The sequence below is a fragment of the Anomalospiza imberbis genome, chromosome 1 (assembly GCF_031753505.1).
Source record: "Anomalospiza imberbis isolate Cuckoo-Finch-1a 21T00152 chromosome 1, ASM3175350v1, whole genome shotgun sequence".
NCBI classification, from domain to species: Eukaryota; Metazoa; Chordata; class Aves; order Passeriformes; family Viduidae; genus Anomalospiza; species Anomalospiza imberbis.
The window spans coordinates 24265045-24286680 of record NC_089681.1 but is presented as its reverse complement, the minus strand read 5'-3'; the positions used below and the strand labels follow the sequence as shown (position 1 = coordinate 24286680).

At 34.7% G+C, this 21636-nt stretch overlaps 1 protein-coding gene across 4 annotated transcripts in view; it reads left to right on the top strand.

Annotated features, from left to right (window-relative positions):
• TMEM67 (transmembrane protein 67) overlaps nucleotides 1-21636 on the top strand; it is a 31360-nt gene extending 9724 nt beyond the window's left edge. For 2 of the 4 annotated variants that reach the window (XM_068184949.1, XM_068184961.1), the window contains exons 9-28: nucleotides 99-207; nucleotides 1730-1816; nucleotides 3704-3769; nucleotides 5925-6081; nucleotides 7142-7265; nucleotides 7587-7692; nucleotides 9506-9562; nucleotides 9656-9754; nucleotides 10250-10348; nucleotides 10680-10766; nucleotides 11385-11484; nucleotides 11586-11725; nucleotides 13120-13260; nucleotides 13727-13807; nucleotides 14750-14866; nucleotides 16077-16193; nucleotides 16273-16377; nucleotides 16744-16846; nucleotides 17850-17992; nucleotides 18433-21636. In XM_068184949.1, coding sequence (XP_068041050.1) covers nucleotides 99-207; nucleotides 1730-1816; nucleotides 3704-3769; nucleotides 5925-6081; nucleotides 7142-7265; nucleotides 7587-7692; nucleotides 9506-9562; nucleotides 9656-9754; nucleotides 10250-10348; nucleotides 10680-10766; nucleotides 11385-11484; nucleotides 11586-11725; nucleotides 13120-13260; nucleotides 13727-13807; nucleotides 14750-14866; nucleotides 16077-16193; nucleotides 16273-16377; nucleotides 16744-16846; nucleotides 17850-17992; nucleotides 18433-18513 — 2119 coding nt within the window. In that variant the 3' untranslated portion in view covers nucleotides 18514-21636. Of the gene's footprint in view, nucleotides 1-98; nucleotides 208-1729; nucleotides 1817-3703; nucleotides 3770-5924; nucleotides 6082-7141; nucleotides 7266-7586; nucleotides 7693-9505; nucleotides 9563-9655; nucleotides 9755-10249; nucleotides 10349-10679; nucleotides 10767-11384; nucleotides 11485-11585; nucleotides 11726-13119; nucleotides 13261-13726; nucleotides 13808-14749; nucleotides 14867-16076; nucleotides 16194-16272; nucleotides 16419-16741; nucleotides 16976-17849; nucleotides 17993-18432 lie in introns of those variants that run through there. The other 2 variants (XR_010997346.1, XM_068184968.1) reach the window with 2 other exon arrangements.

The window sequence follows — 21636 nt, the reverse complement described above, 5'->3', positions numbered from 1 at the left end:
TTACGTCTTTAATAGCTTTGTATGGAAATTATTATTCTAAATGGTCTTTGATGAAAAATATTATGTTTCTTTAGAGAAAACACTGTAATTCTTTTCAGGAGGCATAATCTTCCGTGGCTATATTATGGTGACCAACCAGGATTAGCATCCCAAGTGCTTGAGAAAAATCATTTTCCTACAACCTTCACTTTTAAGGGAACAGATAAGGTAAGTGTGGGGTAATAGACATAGGGAAGCATCCATTAGGAAGAGGACATAATCACATAAAATGTTTAGATTTATTATAGATGTGACTGTACTAAAGGTAAATTTTAGGCAGTTAGTGTAACAAAACTCAGCGTGAGATCTTATGGAAGAGGAAGGTGATATTTATCTAAAATAATGTCTAGTCTCTTCCTTTGCTTACGCTCTTATACCCACATTCTCTTAAGGCTAAGATGTGCTTGCCTGTGTGGTCTGACCAGGGCACAGGGAACAAAGGATGCCAGCTTTTAAGTGTTCACTGTGTCCCCAAGGATCTGGATTGGCGGTGGTAAACTAGTAATTAGACAAATGTTTTAGACACCTTAGGAGTTTATAGTTGTTTTGACACTGTCTTTTCCTTCAGAGTCTTGTTTACTTCCATCCTCATAAATCTACGCAAAGTTGATCTTTGTCTTTTTTTAAAATATGTACATCCTTTTTTCAGATTTCATGGTGAACTGATGTGAAAAAGAGGGGTAAATGTGATTTGCTGTGTCTTTACTGCCACCCTCCCAGTGTGTCAGAGTGCTGGGTCTTTTGCTGACAAGTTGTCTGTGCCAGGTTTTATCACAGCCCAGTTATCGGCTCTGTAGCTGAGAACAGTGTTCTCCATCACTGTTATGTGGTGTTTAACACTTTCTGTTGCTTACACACACATTTCTCCCCTACTCAATTTATTTGTAGTATTTCTGTTACAAATCTCTACAAGCTGATTGTAGCAGAGATGGATTCAGTGTATTACTCCAGCCTTTTCCTCTTACTGCAGTGAATTATGGAAAAAAAAAGAGGTGAGAAAAATAATGTTAACAAAACCAGATATCCATCCCTGGGAGGGATGAACTGCTTAAGTAGTTTGTTAATTGGCACATTTTTATGAAGAAACAGATAGTAAATCAAACAGTGACTTATTTTTCCAAATTAATTGTAAAATAGCATAACTGAAATAGGTTATTCAAGTTCAGCTAATTACAGAAAATAGTACTAGTGATAACCTGTTTGTCAGTTATACTGCCAAATTTATCTAGAGTTTTCTTATTGACTCAAAAATAAAATATTATGCCTTTTTCCAGCCATATTCTACAAGGCTATGTTTCAAATTTAATAATGTTGCAATGTAGCAGTTGTTTTAATAACTAAAATACTTGTTGTTCCTCCTAACACTGAAGGTCCTGGAAGCCCTCTAGATTCCAGCATTGTATACATTAGAAATCTGCATAGATTCCTGGTTAAGTTAGGGCATGACTATGTATGTAGAAGTTCCTTTGGATTTTTTTTCCATGTCACCAGTGAAGCTGTAGAAGAATGGTATGTTTTTGTAAAAAAAGTAAACTACCAAACCCAAAATTAAAAACAAAATCAGAAGGGCTAAAAATTAAGGATTGTGCTGAAAGTTTTAGGAAACATAAACAATTAGACAGCCGTCTCTAAAATGTGTATGTCCACTTCTGGGCAGTTTCAGTGGTCTTTATCTTTTTTTCATGAACAGGATGTAAAGCTGAAATTTATTGCAGCCTCATTTGATGCAGCAGGAAACTTTCTTAAGTGGCAAAGTTTGGAAGGAGGTCTCTTACAGGTATGTTTAATTATAGTTATCATCTCTTGATAACACAATGTTCTGAGTGCCTTTAGCCAAATTAAGACAAAAGCCAAGAGTTTGGTTATTACACTAATGACAGTTCATAAATGTAGAGCTAGGTAAGGGAAAATAACCCTTTATTCTTGCTCACAATGATCTCTACAAAATCAGAACTATAAATTCATCAACACTGCCTTCATCCTTTGGACCAGTATAAATCTGGCATATTGGAAAGCTCTGCAAAATAGTGTTAATCATTTAGAACCAGCTATCTCTGTCTTCCATTCAGCATAGTTGCTCGTGTATAGTTTCTTATTAAACCTCTTTTTCTTGTTGAGAAAAGTGTATTCTTCAGCTCTGTGTCCACATGTGTTTATAGATGATGCTATGAGTATGTGCCTATTAGATGCTATCAACTATTTCCACACATCATGGGGGTGACAATCAAATCAATGGTTATGTCACTGTCAAGGGAGGTAGGAAAGCTGATCTACACCGTTTTCTTTGCGTTGTCTTGGGATTTTTTTGCTTGCTTATTTCTTTTTGTTTTAAATATAAAATGCACACTCTGACCAGCATGTGCCTTTTTCATAACAGAAAGTTATAAATACATGGTGGGAGACTTTACATAGAAAGGGGGAATACTGGCTGGAAGTACCCTTGGACACTACACCTTCAGATTTCAGAGACACAGACATTCTACTTCAGCAGTTCCACACTGTGTAGTTAGGCTGTGAAAAATGCAAGTAAGCAGCAATTAGAAAGTGCAATAGTAATTAGTCTATCAAAGAGAAAAGTGGGCAGCTGCAACATGTTTCAGAATAGAATTTGTTTAGCAGTCCAGTGATGGTCTAGGCACTCTCAGTATTTCCCTAGACAGACAATAGGAACACTAGCAAGAACAATTGGGAATTGTTGGTTCCTTTTCTGTTGGAGCACATCACTTCAAACGTTTCTGTGTCTACGGAAGAGCAGCTGTCATTCAGTATTTACTTTGTTATTGCCTCAGGATGAGTCATCTTATGTCTGTGTCTCCAGTTTTAAGGAAAACTAGTGTTTAAGACAGTTACTATGCATAGAAAATTATATATTCTGACATATAAGTTTAGGTATATGGGGCACATTTATTTTCCAGGGCAAACCTTTTAACAGCTATCAAGAGCCAATGGGAAAGGAATAGCTTTTCAATTCAAAGCCTCCTTTAATGCAATAGATTGTGCATGATGATATCACAATGCTAAAGTGGTCTCAATGCATAATTGTAGCAACTCCCAGAATTTCAGTTTCACACTAATGGAATTGTGTTTTATGCAAATTTAGACTTCATTCTCATTTGGGAAAATGGCTCTGGCCTCCACGTTAGACTTTGGACCATTTTATTTCTGGATTCAGCTGAATCTGGTGTTCTTTGCTGAAAATTATAAGTGTTGTATTAAAAAAAGAAAAAAGTTATTACTTGCTATAGCTTTGATTCTCTGAGAATGCCAGCTTAAGAGAAACCAGGCTGTATGAATGTGGACTTCTTTTCTTATGGGATACTTGAATTTAGCAGAAGCCTCTGATTGAGCTTGAGGCAGTACAGTGCATTGAACATTCAGTCCATAGAAAGATTATTCTTGCCTGTTTGGATGCTTCTGTCCACAGATTTCAGTGATGGAACTGAAAAATACTATGCAAGTATGAATAAGCTAAACTAGCATTTTAAGCAGCACATCAGTGTTAGTGAAACAAATAATTGTGTTTACCCTAAAATAAATCCTTCTCTTATAAAAAATAGGAAAATATCTTTTGTGAGAACTCTTACTACGTAAGTGCTTGTAAATATTTTTCACATGAGAAGATGATACCTTTGAATTAACCAAATTATAACTATGTTTTATTCAGCTTTGTCCTGATACCCAAACTAAATTGAATGCAGCTTATGTTTTTGGAACAACTTACCAACAAAATGTAAGTAAGATATAAAATGCTATTTTCAAATTTGAATTAAACTGCCTTGTATGTCATTAGTTATTTAGTGCATATTGAAGAACCTCTGGAGTTTAGGCATAGGCTGCAACATGGAGTTCTTTCTTGGGAAATTAAATGAACTAAGTGTAGGGTTTTTTTAATTATTTCACTTCATCACAAAACTTTTTTACTACATAGCATAATCTCAATAAATTAAACTGGCATTTGTATTTGTGAGGTTGCTGACTTAGCAGTGGAAGAACACAGTGCCTGAATTATGACAGCCATATGCTTTGTATCATATCTCCTAAGTTTCCTACCACCATCTTTGGCCAGTTTTCATATGGAAAGAAGGCAAATCTAGTCATGCCATGCCTGAATATTGTTCCCATTTACTCTTCATAGTATGCCCTGAATTTATTGAATTCAGTAAAGATATTGAAAATGTATTTTAATTGAACAGATTACTCATCAGAGGAAAGAGAATCTTTACCTGTCTTAACTATGAAAAAACACTGTTGGGATTTTCACACTTTACTAAACACCAGGAAAGGAAGAGGGAATAGAACACTAAATTATGTCAGCTGCAGAAATGGTTCTGCCAGTGATAAATCATCATTAATTTTTGTCACTTAATATGTTAGATGGGAAGCTGGTAGTCTCTTTGGCAATGGAGTGGAGAAAGAAGCATCTTTATAATCACAGCATCTCATAGCTATGTATTAGTATTGTTTATTAACTCAATGAACACTGAAAACCATTCCCCACATTATGTGTTGAAGTGTAAAAATACAAAACTATGGCTGCTATTTAGGTGGTGTGAAAGTCTTGGAAAGTCATAGCTGTCAAAGCTTACTCTGGAAAATTTAAAGTGTTTACCAAATAACATTGGCAAATCTTTGTTAAATATTTTTATTTATCAAGATATTTAACAATATCTTTCATATTGTTTAATGTTGTTTAATCCATATTTCAGTATTTCAGACAGAATGAAAACATGTTGTATTTAGGATCATTGAACTAGTTGAGTATGGGGCTCTTTTACTTTTTAAAATCTTGAGTATTTGATTCTGATTCTGTGTTACCTGTATTAATAACAGTCAATATTGTTGGGTTTGAATAGATACATCAGTAACTTAATGAGTATTTTTAATATAATTTTTATCCATTGTATGCATTACTTCTTTTTTCCCCCATGTGGCTTTGGAGAAAACAGTGTTGACAAATGAGTATTTTAAATGCATGGTTGTTCACATTTGCAAAAAGTTACCTGCTTTCACATCTTCTTTGCACAATCACAGAGTGGTTGAGGTAGTCAGGGACCTCAGGAGGCTTTCTTGTCCACAAGACAGGCAGGGCCATGTAGAGCAGGGTGCCTAGGACCATATCCACGTGGGTTTTGATCTCTAGGGAGCGAGACTCCACAGCCTCGCTGGGCAACCTGTATCAGTGAAAATCTGTCTTCTGATGCTCAGAGGGAACCTCCTATTTCAGTTTATGCCCATTGCCTCTGGTCTTATCACTGGGCACTGCTGAAAAGAGCCTGGCTCTGTCTCGTACGCCCTCCCTTGTACAATATTTGTACACATTGATAAGATCCCCCTGAGCCTTCTTACCTTCAGGCACAAGAGTCTCAGCTCTTCTTCATAGCAGAGATGCTTCAGTCTCTTCCTCACCATACTGGCCTGTGCTGGACTGCATCAAGTAGCCTAATTTCTCTCTTGTACTGGTGGGCCCAGAACCAGAATTCATTACTTCAGCATTTATGTTTCCTGACTTTAATGTTTATGCTGTTTCAAATTTTATGTCTGTGAGGTTAGCTAGGATATTTTTTCCAAATCTGTTGAAAAATTTTAAGAGCTTCATTCTCCACATTAGTCATTCTAGTTAATTGCAATAATTTCCAAGAAGTTTGCATAAAGTCATTAGTACTTTGTAATTGCTTGCACATAGCTGGAATGCCTTGTCTATCAGTACTTCAGTAAAGCATTTGACACCATTTCTCACAGCATTCTCACGAAGCTCTCTGCTCGTGGCTTGGACAGGTGCACTCTTAATGGGGTAAAAAAGTGGCTGTAGGGAAGGAATCCACAGCTTGACAAACTAACTAAATGGTTAAAAGTGATCTTTTAATTTTCATTTTTTTTTCTTGTAGTGCAAAATTTCAGTTTCTAAGATTTTATTGGATTTTGCTAATCCAGTCTTTTATGACCTGTTCCTTGAATATAATGGTGGCAATGGACAGCAACAGCTTTGGGCCATGCCAGTTTTAAATTTGAATCTTCAGTACAATGAAAAGTTTGTTAATCAAGGTAAGATGGTGATAGTAACATCTCTATGAATTTAAATAATCTGGAAACTTCAAATAGAAATAATCTATGTTAACTACTGTTACTGTGTTGTGTTTAAAGATACCACAACACATCATAACTTGTTTCCGTTTTAAAAATGTAGTATTTGTGGGCAAGTGTGGGGTCTGGTGTTGTCGGGCCTCACTCCCTGATTGGGGTGGCCCAGAAAGGTGGAAAAGTCTCTCCTCCAACCCGTGCCTTCAAAGCAAGACTCAGTAGTCTTCTGTTGTCCGGTCTCAAGGTAGTTTATTGTGTGTTATCGAAAAGATTTCTCCCTGAGCTGCTGCGGTCCGTTCAGCAGTCAGGCAAGGGCACACTCCGACACCCAGGGGGCTGGTGCCTTCTTTTATTTCATACATTGTGTATTAGATGTTTATGGTTTTTCCCCAAATCCCATCACCTATATTGAACAGTGACTTTCTACTCTAAACCAATCTGTGAGCGCCAACATCACCATGAACATGGAGGTTAGGAAGAAGAAGGAAAGAGGACAGGGCACACCCAAATCCCTCCATCTTAGAACTTCTGACCCCCATGTACAAAACTCAGACCCCTCTGTACAAGGCCTAAAACCCCCCTGTACAGCACTCAAAAACTCTTCCTTTCACTTTGTGACTACTTCTACTATAATATCTAAACTTTTGTGATTTCTTGTTCTTCCTGCAAGGTTGGTAAATTGTTCCATGGATCAGGTTCAAAGCCACAGGGGTCTGTGGCTGCATTCCAGGGTCTCAAATGCTTTTGACCTGGGCCCGGAATATCCAAGAGTGTCCAAGGGACATTCTGGGTTCTGACAGGCAAGTTCTGATAGTTTAAGTGCAAGCTTTGGTTGCATACACCATTCCAATCCGTAATATGCATAAATAATCTCATTTCATTATATATTTGTATAAGTTGAAAATAAACAATTTTAAATCCTCATTAGTTACTATGTGTTATACAATTATATATGATGTTTCTAATACAGTTCATTCTTTTTGTGTGTTGAATAATGTGTATGTGAAACTGTCATGTTTTCTAGGCAGTAATATGAACAACTGGCTTTTGACTCGTCGATTTTTTTTGGTGGATGCCCTTAGTGGAAAAGAGAATGACTTGGGAAAACCACCAAGGGTAATTCGGATTGCTAGCAAAATAACAATAAGGTGATTAACTCATATAATATATAGTACATAGAAAATAAAGCCAATGTTGTACAGTCTGCATTTTATTGCCTTAAATCGGTTTGCTATGTATTTTGTAATATGCAATATGTGCTGTTTTTCCATTGCATATTTGGGAACGCAATGAAACATGCCTTTGTACACTCCAGTTGTACTTTTAAAATGTGAAGTGCCATGTCACTGGGTTAGAAATTCCCATTTTATTGATCAGGTTGTTCTGTTCATTTAGTATTTCCTTGTGAGTTTCAATGATTGCTTCCCAAGCACTCATTCGGTTTAAAAATCTACTCTGTATTTCTGCAGTATCCGTCTGGTATCCCATACACAGAGAGGAACCATCTACCCTCCTCTAATTACTGTGGCTTATACAGATGTGCTTATCCAAAACCCTGAAACCCAGAGTGTGATGGTGAGATCTTTGTGCTACCTTAATTATACTTTTACTTCTGTTGGAATTCCAGTTTTTGGTAGTGGGTTATAAAAATCTAATAAGCAGTTTCTAATTCTGATGAGTTTTGAAGTTACAAGTTTTCACTAAAACCTTTTAAAACAAATCAGTTAAAAGTATTCTCTTTTCAGTTTATCTTCAGTCTTTTTTAACTTGAAACACTTGGAATTTGAAATTGGTTTTATAATGCTAAATTAGGCTACAGTTCAAATAAAATTTTACACACATAAAATAACAGATAAAGGACTCTATGCAGCACTGCAAGCAATTTATGCAATGAATTAGTATTTTTATTTAGAACAGTGCATTAAAAGAAGGTTGTTATGACACAAACATTTCAGGTCATGTGTAGTTTAAGTTAAAATATTGCTAATATATTTAAAGCATCCTTTAGTATTTCATCTTTCTGTACTGAAAATCACCAAATTCTGCTGTAGCAGATGCAAAAGGGACATTTCCTACTTGTCCTTTTGCTTGCCTTCATGGGCAGCAGCACAGATGTCCCATTCTTCTGTCTTGTTGGTGTGTTAGAACACACTGCTTTAAAAAGTAAAAATACTGATCTTAGGGTGGTAGAACAAAAAAAATTAATATTAGCATTTTCTGCTTGTCAACCTTCAACTGTTCAGACTTCCAGTACAAATAGACATCTGGCTAGAAGAAGTTTGTGCTAGCAGCATTCATTGAGTTCCACATTAGTTGCATGAAAGCAAGAGAATTAGAAAGACAGAAAAATCAAGACTTTTTTCCCTGGCTAAGTGATGTCTTTATTTAACTGCTGAGACAGCACTGTATCCAGAAAGTAATTAATTCAGATTGTGATGGTAGGAACAATTGTTTTCAGTTCCTCAGTTTTCTGTCATATTATTTCATCCTTATATCTATGTGAGATCTGTTTGGGTATTGCCAATTTTGGATGTCTTGTTCCATTTAACAAATTTTATGCAACTGAAAAATACATTGAATTTTGTTTCCAGTTTCCGTAAACACTGAGCTTGTAGTAACTGAGGATATTTAGATTTAAATCCAAGTTCAGTGATAGATGGCTATCTGACTGGAATAAATGTTTGGGGAAGACAAGATGTCAGGAAGGAGGGATTGCTTTGGGGGAGGGGTGACACTTCTTTTAAACTTAATTAGAAAAACTATTTATTATCATGCCTGTGTTAATTTTAGCTGTGCAGTGACAAAGACTCAGGCCAGAATATTATGGAACCAAGGCAAACATTTTCTCTTCCATGTACAAATTTTTCAAACCAAAGTCAAAAGAGGTCTTAGGTTAAATTTAAGCTAGAGGGAACAATTTTGATGCTGCATGACAATTTTTGATTTCATTCAAGTTGAAAAAAAAACCCTAGTATCTGAGCTGTGCAAGCTTACCATGATTTTGCATGTTGGTCTAATTACATCAAGGTTACCTTTAATCAGTGATAAAAGGGAAAGTATCAGACATTCAGTGTCTCCTTTCTGGAGGAAAAAATCATACACATTTGAAAGAATTACAAATAGGTATAGCTGGTATCTTGCAGATGGCAGGCATCCCCAGCATTACTGCTGGCAAAATCTGCAGTAAGAGTTGCATAGTACATGCTGGTACTGAGCCTGGCAACAGAGCACACCAGGTCATATGCATAAAAAAATATGTTTGTGGTACTTTTATAGTAGCCCTAGATGGGAATTCCCACCAACTAAAACTGAAAGCTACCACTGTCTGTCATGGTTGTAGCACTTCAGAATTTCTGTGTATATTTACTTTTTGTATTTTAATATTCAGGTTTCTTTCGCAGTCAGCTATGAGATGAATCAGAGAGAGGCACAGATTCAGACTGATGTAAGTTGTAATTCCCTTTAATTTTTTGATATAATGATTTACTTCTATATTTTGTGCAAAAATTATCTGCAAATAATTTTTTGTTATTTTCAGATTGCACTGGGTGTGTTGGGTGGACTGGCAGTGTTATGGTCTCTTCTCAAGACTGCTGGATGGAAGAGGCGGACAGGAAGCTCTATAATTGACTTGCAGGTATGAACAGCTGCCAGACTGAAATGGGACATCTCTTCCTCTCTTTAAGGGCACCTTTGCTGCCATTCCCTGTGATTATAATAATCATTTGTTTTCTGAAGGTAACTGAAATCATTTCTAGCCTAGCTGCATAGAACTGTGCCCCAGAGTTAGGCTCACTTGAGGAAGTAGGTGTTTTGCATTCTTTTTGATTCTGATATTGTCATTCAGGAAATGCTGCTCTGAAAAATACAGGTATTTACAGGGCTATTCTGATGAGTTGAGTGGACTTGGTTTTCAGATTAATTCTTCCTTGAACAACAGCCAGCATGTAGGAGTTTCAGCTGGTGAAAATACCATAGATATATAACCACAGTGGAAAGCTTTTGTTCAGGGCTACTTTTCAGTACTAGAGTTTCCTATGTGAGCTACATAGCATTTTATATGAATGCATTATGAATATATGCATTACCTAACAGTTTTACAGATGTCTACAGCATGTTTTTATAATTGCAGACAGTTTTCAAGTTCTTACTGTTCTATGCTGGAGACCTTGCCAACGTTTTCTTTATCGTCACAGTGGGCACAGGGATTTATTGGCTTGTATTCTTCAAAGTAAGTGTTCTTCCAGATTTGGATGTATAAAAACCTAGTAATATTAAATATATTTTTACATGGACATTAATTTTCTTTTTTCTTTTTTTTTTCCTTTTCTTGTCAGACTATTGAGGCAAGTTCTATGTAACATTCTGGTTTGTGTGCTTAAATTTTGTGTTCACCTGGTTTTTTTCCTTAGGATTTGTTGTACTTGCAGTCTGTTTAATAGTCACTTAAAATATTTTACACATTCATTGATCTTTTTCTGGAAAAGCTTATTCACACTTAAGCATTTATTATGTTGTCATGTATGCAGGTGTACTGTTTCAATGTAACTTCTCAATTATAGGCTCAGCAGTTTGTATCTGTCCTTTTGCCTCTTCCATCTCAAGAAGAAGATTTTGTTACATACGTAGCATGTGCCTTTAGTTTAAAGGTAAATAATTTTTTCCTCACCATAAAATCCTTGTCAGCTTGCTTCTATGTATGTATCCTATTTTCCTAAAAACAAGTAGGCTTGTTTTTAAATATCTTGTACAGTTATTAGTTATTAGTGTGTGGATGTTATGTCCTAATAGTTATGTTCTTCTGAGAATTAAGTAATTTTTCCATAGAAATTTATTTTGTGGAGTCTTTATAGGAAAATAAATATCTCAAGAACGTCACGAAAGAAAGACTGAAAAATCATTCTTTCAAGGATTAAGGTATAAAGAAATCCAAATAAAATAGCATCATATCAAGAAAGCAAGCACACTGTTCTGTCTTCATGGCACATACAATTATTGTATGAATTGTGGGTATTATACTGAATTGGAATTCATAGTCCAGGTTAGTATGTTATGGGGAAAAAGTCAATTTTTTAAATTTGTTACTTTGCTGTATTTTCTTCATAATTTGGACATCATCACATAACTTATTATCAAAAGTTGGTAATAAAGTTGCAGTCTCATGTATAATCAAGATATTGCTTGTTATGTTTCATGAATAATCCATGCAATGACTATTCCTCCATCTTTGTGTATATGCTGTTTCTGTCCTTACTTTTCTCTCTTAGGCTCTACAATTTTTACACTTGCTGGTTTCACAACTTGCTATTGATATTTTCTTTATTGACTGGGAAAGACCTAAGGGCAAAGTTCTTAAAGCAGTTGAAGGTAATTCAAACTATGCTTCTTTGTATAAGCAGTTTTGGTGAAATTCAGATATTACTCTCAGATATTAAATTTTAGAGCTTTACTGTACATACTCTTTTTAGGTGAAGGTGTTACTAAAAGTGCTGCTGCACCTGTGAGCATATGGAGGACATACTTTATAGCAAATGAATGGAATGAAATTCAGACAGTGAGGAAAATAAATCCTCTCTTTCAAGTGCTTGCCGTTCTTTTTTTTCTGGAGGTAATATTACTATTATTATTATCATTTATAATTCACAACCAGAGTGTAATGTAAGGGTCTGATGTTTAATTCTTGCATTCTTTGTGGTAATAGTGAATCACCTTTAATTTCACTTGAAATCATGTAACCTAGTAAAATAATTACTTTAATGCATTTTTAAATTTATGGGTATGTATAGGTCATTGCAATATTTCATTAAGGAAGACTTTAAAAAATATCCAACCTTTAATTACCTTAGAGATCTTTGTTAGATTTGTTTGGTTTTTTTTAAGTGATGAGTTACCTTAAAGGGCTTAAGAGACTGATAAATCTGTGTACACACTCAATTCTTTATTTGCCTACTAGCACCCTCCTGCCACAGTCTGCAGTTTTATTTCTGATTTCATATTTGTCTGAACTGAGCTTCCTTCCTGCTAATTTGCTGCAGCACCCTTTTATTATACAGGAAATAAAATGTGCCAGTTCTGTTCCCGATGGCAGTATGCCTTCTGTTACAGCTTCAGGATATGTGAGAAACTGTGCTTTAGCTTTTAAAAAAACGTTTGGGCTTTATTCTTTTGTAGTTTAGTAGTTTTTTTCTATTTTGGGAAGTATTCTTAAAGTGTGTAGCATATAGTTGTTTTTGTGAGGTTCTTATACATATTTTAACACTTTCGTTCAACTTTATAGTCCTTTTAAAATTTTTCCTTTAAATTAAATAATAAAAGTCCTGAAACTTTCTTGATTGACTATGTGAGCATTTTTGCTGGCCAGGACCAACTTAGGTGCAATGCTAAAAGAGAGGGAGTAAAGAGAGCACCTATTCTTACTGGACTCTGCAGCTACCTGAAAGGAAGATGTAGTGAGGTGGCTGCTACTTCTCCCAAGTGACAAGCACTAGGACATGAGGAAATAGTCAACCCACCACAAGTATATTTTGGTGCAACTTCTGTTATGAAAGATTTTCGCTAATTTTTCACTCTTAAGTGTTTCAACACATAGTGTTCCTCTCATCTTTTTTATTTTGGATTTTTTTTTTTTTGTTTAAAATAGATTCAACTATACAGATGGTGGAGGAAAATATATTTCTATACAATTAAAAAAAAAACAGTCTTTTAAGAATTGCAAAGCACATGAAAATTTGCTTTAACACTGGAATATATAGTACCAAAGAGCTGAAATTTGGCAGAAGTTATATCTCTGTACACTACAGCAGTAGAATCTTTTGGAGATTTTCAGTAGAACCCAATAGTGACTTTTGGATCACACAATTGAGCTCTGTCATAGTGAGCAGGCTACTCTTCCCAGGTCCATTTTTCATTATTTTTTCTTACTTCCTGTTATGATGGAAACAACGGGATCCTAATTAATACTGTTCATTCTCACCTGTTGTTATATTGACCTTATCTCTTCAGGTGGTGGGATTTTCAAACCTGGCCTTAATGGATGCTTCTTCCAGTCTTACAAGAAGCAGTGAGAGCTATGTGGCTCCTTGGAGCCGCATTTTAAGATTTGGTGTGTCTGCTGCACTCTGGGTAGCCATTGCCATCCTACAAGTATGTGAAACACGTGACATCCTGAATTATCATTTTCAGGCTGGTTCTTGGAAGCTAGAATAAATCTCTAGACTGTCCAAACTGCTTATCATAGCATGGGGTATGTTCTTAACTGTTATGTTTAGTTGTTTTAGCATAGTACACCTTTGGGACTCAAAATGAATCTTCTGAGATATGACACATCTGACTTTGGATCAGAATTCTAATCCTCTCAAAGATATAAATTTATGCACATACTTTGTTTTATTTTAAACAACTTTGAAGCATCTGACAAGTTCAAAATTAAAAGCAGGTTCTTACTAACACTTTACTTCTTAAAGGAAGTAGGATGTCAATCCCTTTTCATTAAGTCCAGTGCAATGGTGGCCACTACTGAAGTCTGTTGTTTGTGGGTGTGAAGTAGTGAAATTAATGGCTTAATAACATCAATGAAGTAATGAAAGAAAATTTGGTTGCTTTATTTCAGGTTATATTTTTTGCTGTGATTTATGAAAGATTTGTTGAAGATAAGATAAGCCAATTTGTTGATTTGTGTTGTGTGAGCAATGTAAGTATTTCTTTGTCTCATATGTAGTGTGGCATTTTAAATAGAATAGTACCTAGTAGAATAGTAGTAAAAGATAGTTTTAAGAATATTAAGTAATATTTATTAATTTAATTTAGATTACTAGCTAACAGCCAAAGCTGATGTTTCCTTCAGCTAATTTTATTGGTCAACTCTGCAAGATTTCAGTTAAACTTTAGTTGGAAAATTCAGAAGCATAGGTATCAATATGTTCTTTTAAACTCCTGATTTTTAGGTTTTTTGGTTGTTTTTTTTTTAGTTTAAATTGATTATATGTGCTGATACAGAATTCAAAAATAACAAGTTGTAACAGAAATTAGGGGTTTTGAAGCTTTGTACTGCAGGAATTCCCTTTTAACCAAAGAAGAGTGCAGTCAGAATAGATTGGATTACCTCATTTGCCCAAAATTTCTTAAAAATACTGATTTACCTCTTTTATCAATCTTTCCAGCTGTGGTTATTCCTCCTGTGTGAAACACCCATGTAGTTCCTGGATTGTAGAAAAGAATTAGTTTTGGAGTTTATGTGACACATAAGTACTGTATCATACTGAATGGAGTTCTGTTAAATACAGTCTTTTAGGAGTTCAGCTGGAATCATGCATATGTATTATGTAGCACAGAAATAACCTTTGAATAAAAAAAAATCTTAACAGCTTTAACTTCTTGGCTCAATGGAATTAAGCAGATCCTTGCTGTTGATGAACTAAACTTGAAGCTGGTATGTGTTTCTAGTTATATATAGATAAAACTAACTAGTAAAAGAATTGCTAAATATTTTTCTCCCATATTTTTTTCGGTACCTGCCTACTTTGTATTTGTAGCAGGACTGGCTGGTTTGACTGATCTTCACTGTGAATTCAGACAGATCAAAAATAAAATTATAATTGTTGATTAAAGTGTTCTCTCTTCCCCCATCTCTTAGATTTCAGTGTTTCTCTTGTCACACAACTGCTTTGGTCATTATATCCATGGTCGCTCAGTGCATGGACATGCAGATACCAATATGGAAGAAATGAATATGAACCTGAAAAGAGAAGCAGTAAGTAAAAGTATTCAAGTTTATATCTGCTCATTTATTTACTTTATGTAAAGACCAAACACATTTCCATTATGGATCTGCAATTGTGCACTACATTGAACCATGTTACTTAAAGATAGCAGCTGTTAGTATGTAAATATATGACTCAGTAGTTCTTTCAACAAGATCTTCATCTTTCTTTTTCTTCACTATTTCACTATTTTGTCTTGTTACTTCTTCACATTTCAAGGATATAAAATTCCTGTTTCTCTAAAAAGCTTTTTTTCATGTAGTCAAAAACCTTCTTTTCAATATTTAAGCTTTTCATAAGGTCACAGCCACATTCAAAAAGGTGCATACCAAAAGGCTTTTGTAAAGAGACAGATCTGAAACACTAATGCAGAAACTTGTAATCTGCCGATCAGTTCCTTTATTCCATCTCTTCTACTATGGTGATACAACCCATTCTTTTTAGAAATTAATTTGCATAAGTATTTTTTCTAGTTTGTCATATGTTATATCTTTGCTGCAAGATTGGGCAAATATAAAATGTCTAATACAAGATCAGAAACTGCATTAAATTTCATTAACTCTTGTATTTTTTTAGGGACAACTAAGAAAGTACCTTAAATAAGGATATTCCTATTTCAATGTTAAGTGGACAGAAAAAAACATAACCATGTGAAAGTTAAATCTCAAACACTGAAATACAGAGGAATCTTATTTAAAATGTTTTTGACTTATGTGTTCCTACAATTTTTTAATCGAATTGCTTATTTTAATATAATTTTGGGGAAAACGGGGTTTTCCCCATGAAGATGTCGAATTTTTTATTTTCCTGCAGTTTCTGAGATTTATTAAATGTGACCTGAAAAACAAATGGAAACAGTTATGAATCCAAAACAAAGAAACAAAAAAAAAAGAGACAAGTAGAGAAGAAATTATAGACCTAAAAGAAAGGTCTTCAGAATAAATATCAGAATATGTATTATTAGAAGGTAATGAACTGAACACAGGTGAAATGAGAAATATGACTTTGTGACAGCAGGGGTCAGGATTTCATGTCCTAAGGAAATCTGGCTGCAGTAGAACAAGAGTGCAGTGATTTCAAATATTTAGAGATATAAAGTATTATCTATAGATGAAAGAGAGGAAATGAAAAGCTTTTGACTATTTTTAGGTCTATGAATGACATTAATAATGTTAATTTACACTTGCTTTTATTGTATAGGAAAATCTGTGTAGTCAGAGAGGTTTGTTACCAAACACAGATGGCCAGACATTTCAGATTTCCATTTCAAGAAAAATGCGACTAAACTATGACTGGATTCATGAAACCTTAACAAGAGTAAGTGAGATACTGGTATTCTTTAAATGTTATTTAAAATACAAAATTTCTCTGTTAAAGTCTTGATCTTGTATTTCAGAAACGTGGTCCTGCCAGGCTTTTGGACTCATCTGCAAATACTTTGGAACAAAGCACAAGGGCCTACAATGCCATGAACAAATTTCTCAGTTCTTTTATTGATCATGTATGTATATTGACATTACTATATTAAGGAAAACATACTTACTCTAACTACAGACTAAAAATTGTAAATCTAAAGGACTGTAGTTCCTCTTTAAGCTTATGTGATTTAAGATTTATTGTTAAAGATTTTATGGCATCCAGAACAGTGCTTCATTCAAAAAAAAAAAAAAAACCCACAACAATTGAAGTGCTGTCCAGCAGTGCAGACTGCACTTAAAGATGACAAATCCTTTTTTGTTATGTTCTTATTCTTGTCTTGGAATAGACCACTGGGTTTTGTTTCATTCATAAAGGTCTAAGTAACTGTACTTCACTTTGTAGCAGGTTTGAAATTATAAAACAAGTGCTGTTTTTCTTTTTCTTACAGGTTCATAAAGAAATGGATTATATTGTCAAAGATAAGCTGCTGCTTGAACGAATTCTTGGCATGGAGTTCATGGAACCAATAGAGAAAAGTATTTTTTATAATGGTAAAAAGATGTGTGGTATTTGTACTATTTTAAGTATCCTGGTTTCTATGTAGATTTCTTTCCCAGGATTTACAATCTAAAACGGACTTCACAGCAGGAGAGATCATTGAGTGACTACTTGTGAGGGAGGTATTTAAGAGAAGTTCTTTAGGTTATAGAAATCCTGTTTATAATTTGTCATTTGACTGTGATGTTTTTTATTTAAGGTAGATGAAAGTGACAGATGTCCACGTTTATGAAGTTCATAATCACAAGCATTGATAGAAATACACTGTTTGAGAGTTTAGACTGCTATGGTTTCCAGAAGTTTAGATATAAATCAGGATTTTATGGTACTGAAATACACAATTTATAATGAAAATACACTGTTTCCAATCAAACTTGTATTGGACATTTTTTGAAAAAGTAGGAAAAGGGAAAAGAATATGTTTTTTATAATTGTTTACATATTCTTTTATCTTATAGAAGTGGTGCTTTTTGATAAAATAAAGAGGTAGATAAATGGTCTAGAGTACTTAGGCTGTGAAAAAGGTATTTTCACCTTAAAAGACCTGTTTTCTGAGGACCATTAAACAAAAATAATGCAAAGCTCTGAACCTCCTCCTAAATAAGACATTAAGCATATGTTTTTATGATTTTGTTGAGTTGGGGCCAGAGGTAAGAGCTACAAAAAATTTTAGTGACAAGGAAGCTACATCTGCTTCTTGATTTAAAACAACTTTTTAAAGTAATCTGATTGAGATTTCAGGAGTAAATAGAGCTGTGTGTGACACATGGGTTTTACCTAATGTGTTCATCAGTATGATGCCATTTTGTAAGTGGAAAGTTTGTATTAATTTTCAAAAGAATGACAGGACTATCTCTGTGTTGCCATAGAATGTCATAAATTGCTCTATTTGTGATCTTCCTTTTTCTTATCAGCTTCCTCAGCACAGACTGATGCACTCCACAAACTTGCAACTCACAGAAATACTAATTTTTAAAAAATATTCTCTTTCCATAGATGAAGGACACTCTTTCACTGATGTTCTCTATTATGGCAATGAAACAACACTGCTCATCTTTGATATCCTGTTTTTCTCGGTTGTGGATTTAGCTTCCCAAAGTTTTGTTTTAGCAGCTATTCTAACATATTTGCAACAAGAGGTAAATTTCAATTTAAGAGCAAAGTAATATTTTTAAATGGGAGTCAATACGGCAGTTTAAATAGTTAACTAGATAATAAATGCAGTGAGTTAGCAGTATGCAGTGAGAGAAGATTATACTGAGACCTTATGAAATAGTTTTTTAATTTATTTTGTCAAATAGACTTGTGAGAAATTAATTTTGTTGACATGGTGATCCTGAATGAAGGGGTTACAAATAATTTTCAGTAGAAAATGGGACTATCTGTTAAACATAATTCAATCATAATTAAGGATAGAAAGGTAGTGGAAAATGTTTTAAAAATGCTAAAGAAAATTAAGCACCTAATTCATATTATTTACAATTTAAAGATAACCTGAAGTTACTATTTTATGTTAGATACTGAAACATACTAGTGTAAGTATTTCTTCATTAATACATGTTTTCCAAAATGTTCTTAGATATTTAGGTTTATTCGTAATACACTTGGGCAGAAGAATTTGGCTTCCAAAACCTTGGTGGATCAAAGATTTCTCATTTAATTGAGAAGATGAAAAACTTTTAAGGATTTAATAATGGAAAATATGAACATGATCAAAGCGTCTCCGACCTGCAGATTAATTGTAGTGCACTTTTCCACAATAACAACGTAATGGGTTTGAAACTTGTAATTTTTTATATTGTGTGCTATTAAGCTTTATTTTTCTGTATTTATAGGGTTTTTTTTTTTAATTTGTGAACACTAAGCCATAGGCTTTAAAAAGAAAGGTACATGCAAATAAGACAGAAGTAAACTTACTGTCCTTATTTTTAGAATAAGATTAAAATAATTTTATGTCTTTTGATAAAATGCACCACTGACTTTGAGGCAACAATTTGAGCATCTTACTGACAGGAGAGGTTGCTAACTCTGAAATTCTCTGAAAATACCTTAAATCTTTGTTCCTGTTTTTAAGTTATTTTAACGTGTAATGTTTAGCAAATATGTGTCAGATTTTACACAGCACAGTATTTGTTCTGAATTAAGTTAGTATTTCAGGAGGAATTTTTAAAGATCTCTTTTTTGCAGAAATTTTAATGTTTCTGTCTTGTGTCATACAGTATTGTATAATTCTGTCTCTTCTCTTGGAGTTTATCATTGTTTTTCTTGGGTGTGGCCTACACATGACATCCCAAACATGTATTTAAGATACAGTTGTGTTACAGTGACGCAGAGAAAGAGGCTATGATAGAGCAGAGGAGATGGTCATCAGCATTTGGGATTTGTTCTTGATCTTCTGTCTTGTGATGCAAGAGGTTCAGAGAAACAACAGTAATTATTTTGTTCAATTTCTCCACACAAGTGAAATGGAAGCAATTTTTAAAAAACTTTTTAGAATTGTTTTCACAGGTGCTCATGGTCTCTTAATTTTCTGATTTTTTAATCTTTAGTTATAACAGAGACATAATCATTTTACTGTCATCATATTTTTGGAATTTAGACAAGTTAGTATTTACTTAAGTGCCAAGGGAGATTGTGAATGGCCTTCAAATCACCTTTAACTGATGTGTCTACCTCCCATTTTTATTACTGAAAATCTCCCTGTCTTTTTATACTTAATGTTTTTTCAGTAAATGTTTAAACATAAATAGTGTTTGCTGGGTTTATAGCTGTTACTTGTCTTTGGATGATTCAACAAGGGACTTACAGGAGCAAAAAGATCAGAAAAATATCAGTCAACATCATCTCATGTTTATTCTGAAACAGACTGAGGACATGACTAGTTGAACTTAGCAGATTTCCAGAGCAGATATGCTTATCTGAGTTGAAGCAGCATTGCATTTCAGATGGTTTTTGGCTTCATAAAGCGGAACATGTTCTCATGTTGGTACCATGTCATATCATACTAAACTGAGAGTAACATGGACATAAATCTCACAGTTGCTATTGCTCCACTGCATTTGCTTTTGGTGTTGCAAAGCCTGCGTTACTTGTTTGTCCAGTGTAGTTGTACTGAGTGATAGAACATGCCTGCCAGTAAGGCTGTGACCACAGGGATAACTGAAAAGTTGATTTGCAGTGGTACATCCATTTATTAATGTGCAGTTTAGCATGGGCATTTCCATTTCATGCTTTCCTTGCTTCTGTCTGCTTATGGACACAATTCTTAGTTTGCTGGTGCACACTAGCCTTGAAAAGGTTTGCATACAAAATTTCTGATTAAGTGTTCAGGATAAATAAAATTAAGGTTGTTGCATTTATGGTGAATGTAGTAGTTAAAGTGTCCATTAGGTTCTGAATTTGTTTAAGCAGCCAAAAACCATATTTCCACTGGGAACCATGACTGTATGACCTCATCAGTTGTGAGGTTTCTTGTCAGTGATCTTCTGAGAGCCATAACTGTAAATTAAGCTAAGGGGCCATATGAAAAAGAGGCTGCAGCAAGACATTCACAAGGCAAAGTTAGCCTCACCTGGTGTCCATGTATTTCTTTGGTGGTTATCTTTGCATAACTTAACTAAAGTCCTTACAAGTCCCTGCAAAGTCAGTGTATGAGAGGAAATAAAATCTTTGGCATGTGACCATGTTTACTCAAGCCAACAGACGTGAGTAAAGGGGTGTAGGGAGTTGCTGTGGTCCATTAATGAGCGAGGGTGACCCTGGTGCAGTGCCCTAATACTGGTCTTTAGGCCAGTAGAACTATGAATAGAACTGTACATTGCTGTCAGTGGTCACAGGCACAGGCTTCTTCTCTCTGAATTCTGGTGATGTGTTCATGATCATTAAGTGTTTCTAGTACCACGCCTCAACCATACCTTCTTCAGAGTGGTCAGATTTATGATCAACTTCAGTCAGAATAACTAAACTACTAGACTTGGGTGAATCAGAGAATGTCTGAAAGCAGAATGAAGATGTGGTTGTGCCATCTGTAGATGCATGGTTTTAATTAGTTTGGTTTTCATCAGTTCAGTACCTGCAGAAATGGAGACATTTCAGCATGGGGGCTCTCACTCTCTACCCTGTTCTCAATGCTTGTGCTAACCGGGTACACCTCTCCATACAAAACTCCTGCTTTGAGTTTGCTTTAGCTATGCCTTTAATTATCTGCTGCACAGTAGAGCACATGAAAGCTTTAATGACCTTACATTTTGCAAGAACTACTGCTAAAAGCAACTCTTCTTAACAGATTAATGATAAATTAATCTAAAAACATCCTGTCAAAACAGTTCAGTCACTTGGCCCTCTCTTTCTCCTCAGTGTACACACTACTCTGTTTTGTTTTAGTTTTCCAGATCATTTGTCTAAAATGTTAATATTGCTAACATAGGCACTCTACATGATTTAGGAAATAATTACAGGAGTCAAAAGCTCCAGGAATACAAAGAAGCTTTTCTTCACTCTTGCTGTCCAGTGAACACTTGGAAGAGGTTGGCTGAGCTTTGTTCCCCTCTTCCTTGATATTAGTTCAGGAAATATCAAGCTTGATATTTGTTCAAGAAATATCCCTTGTGGTTGTATTTCCAGCTTAATGTTTTTTATTTTTTTTTTAATTAATACGCATCTACAATGTGTTGTTCATGTGATGAGTGTCTTTTAGGTTTCTAAATGTTCTGTTTTCCCACATGACATTTCAGTCTCTCCTGTCTGTTTCTCTGAGCAATAAAAAAATGTTAAAGATTTGAAA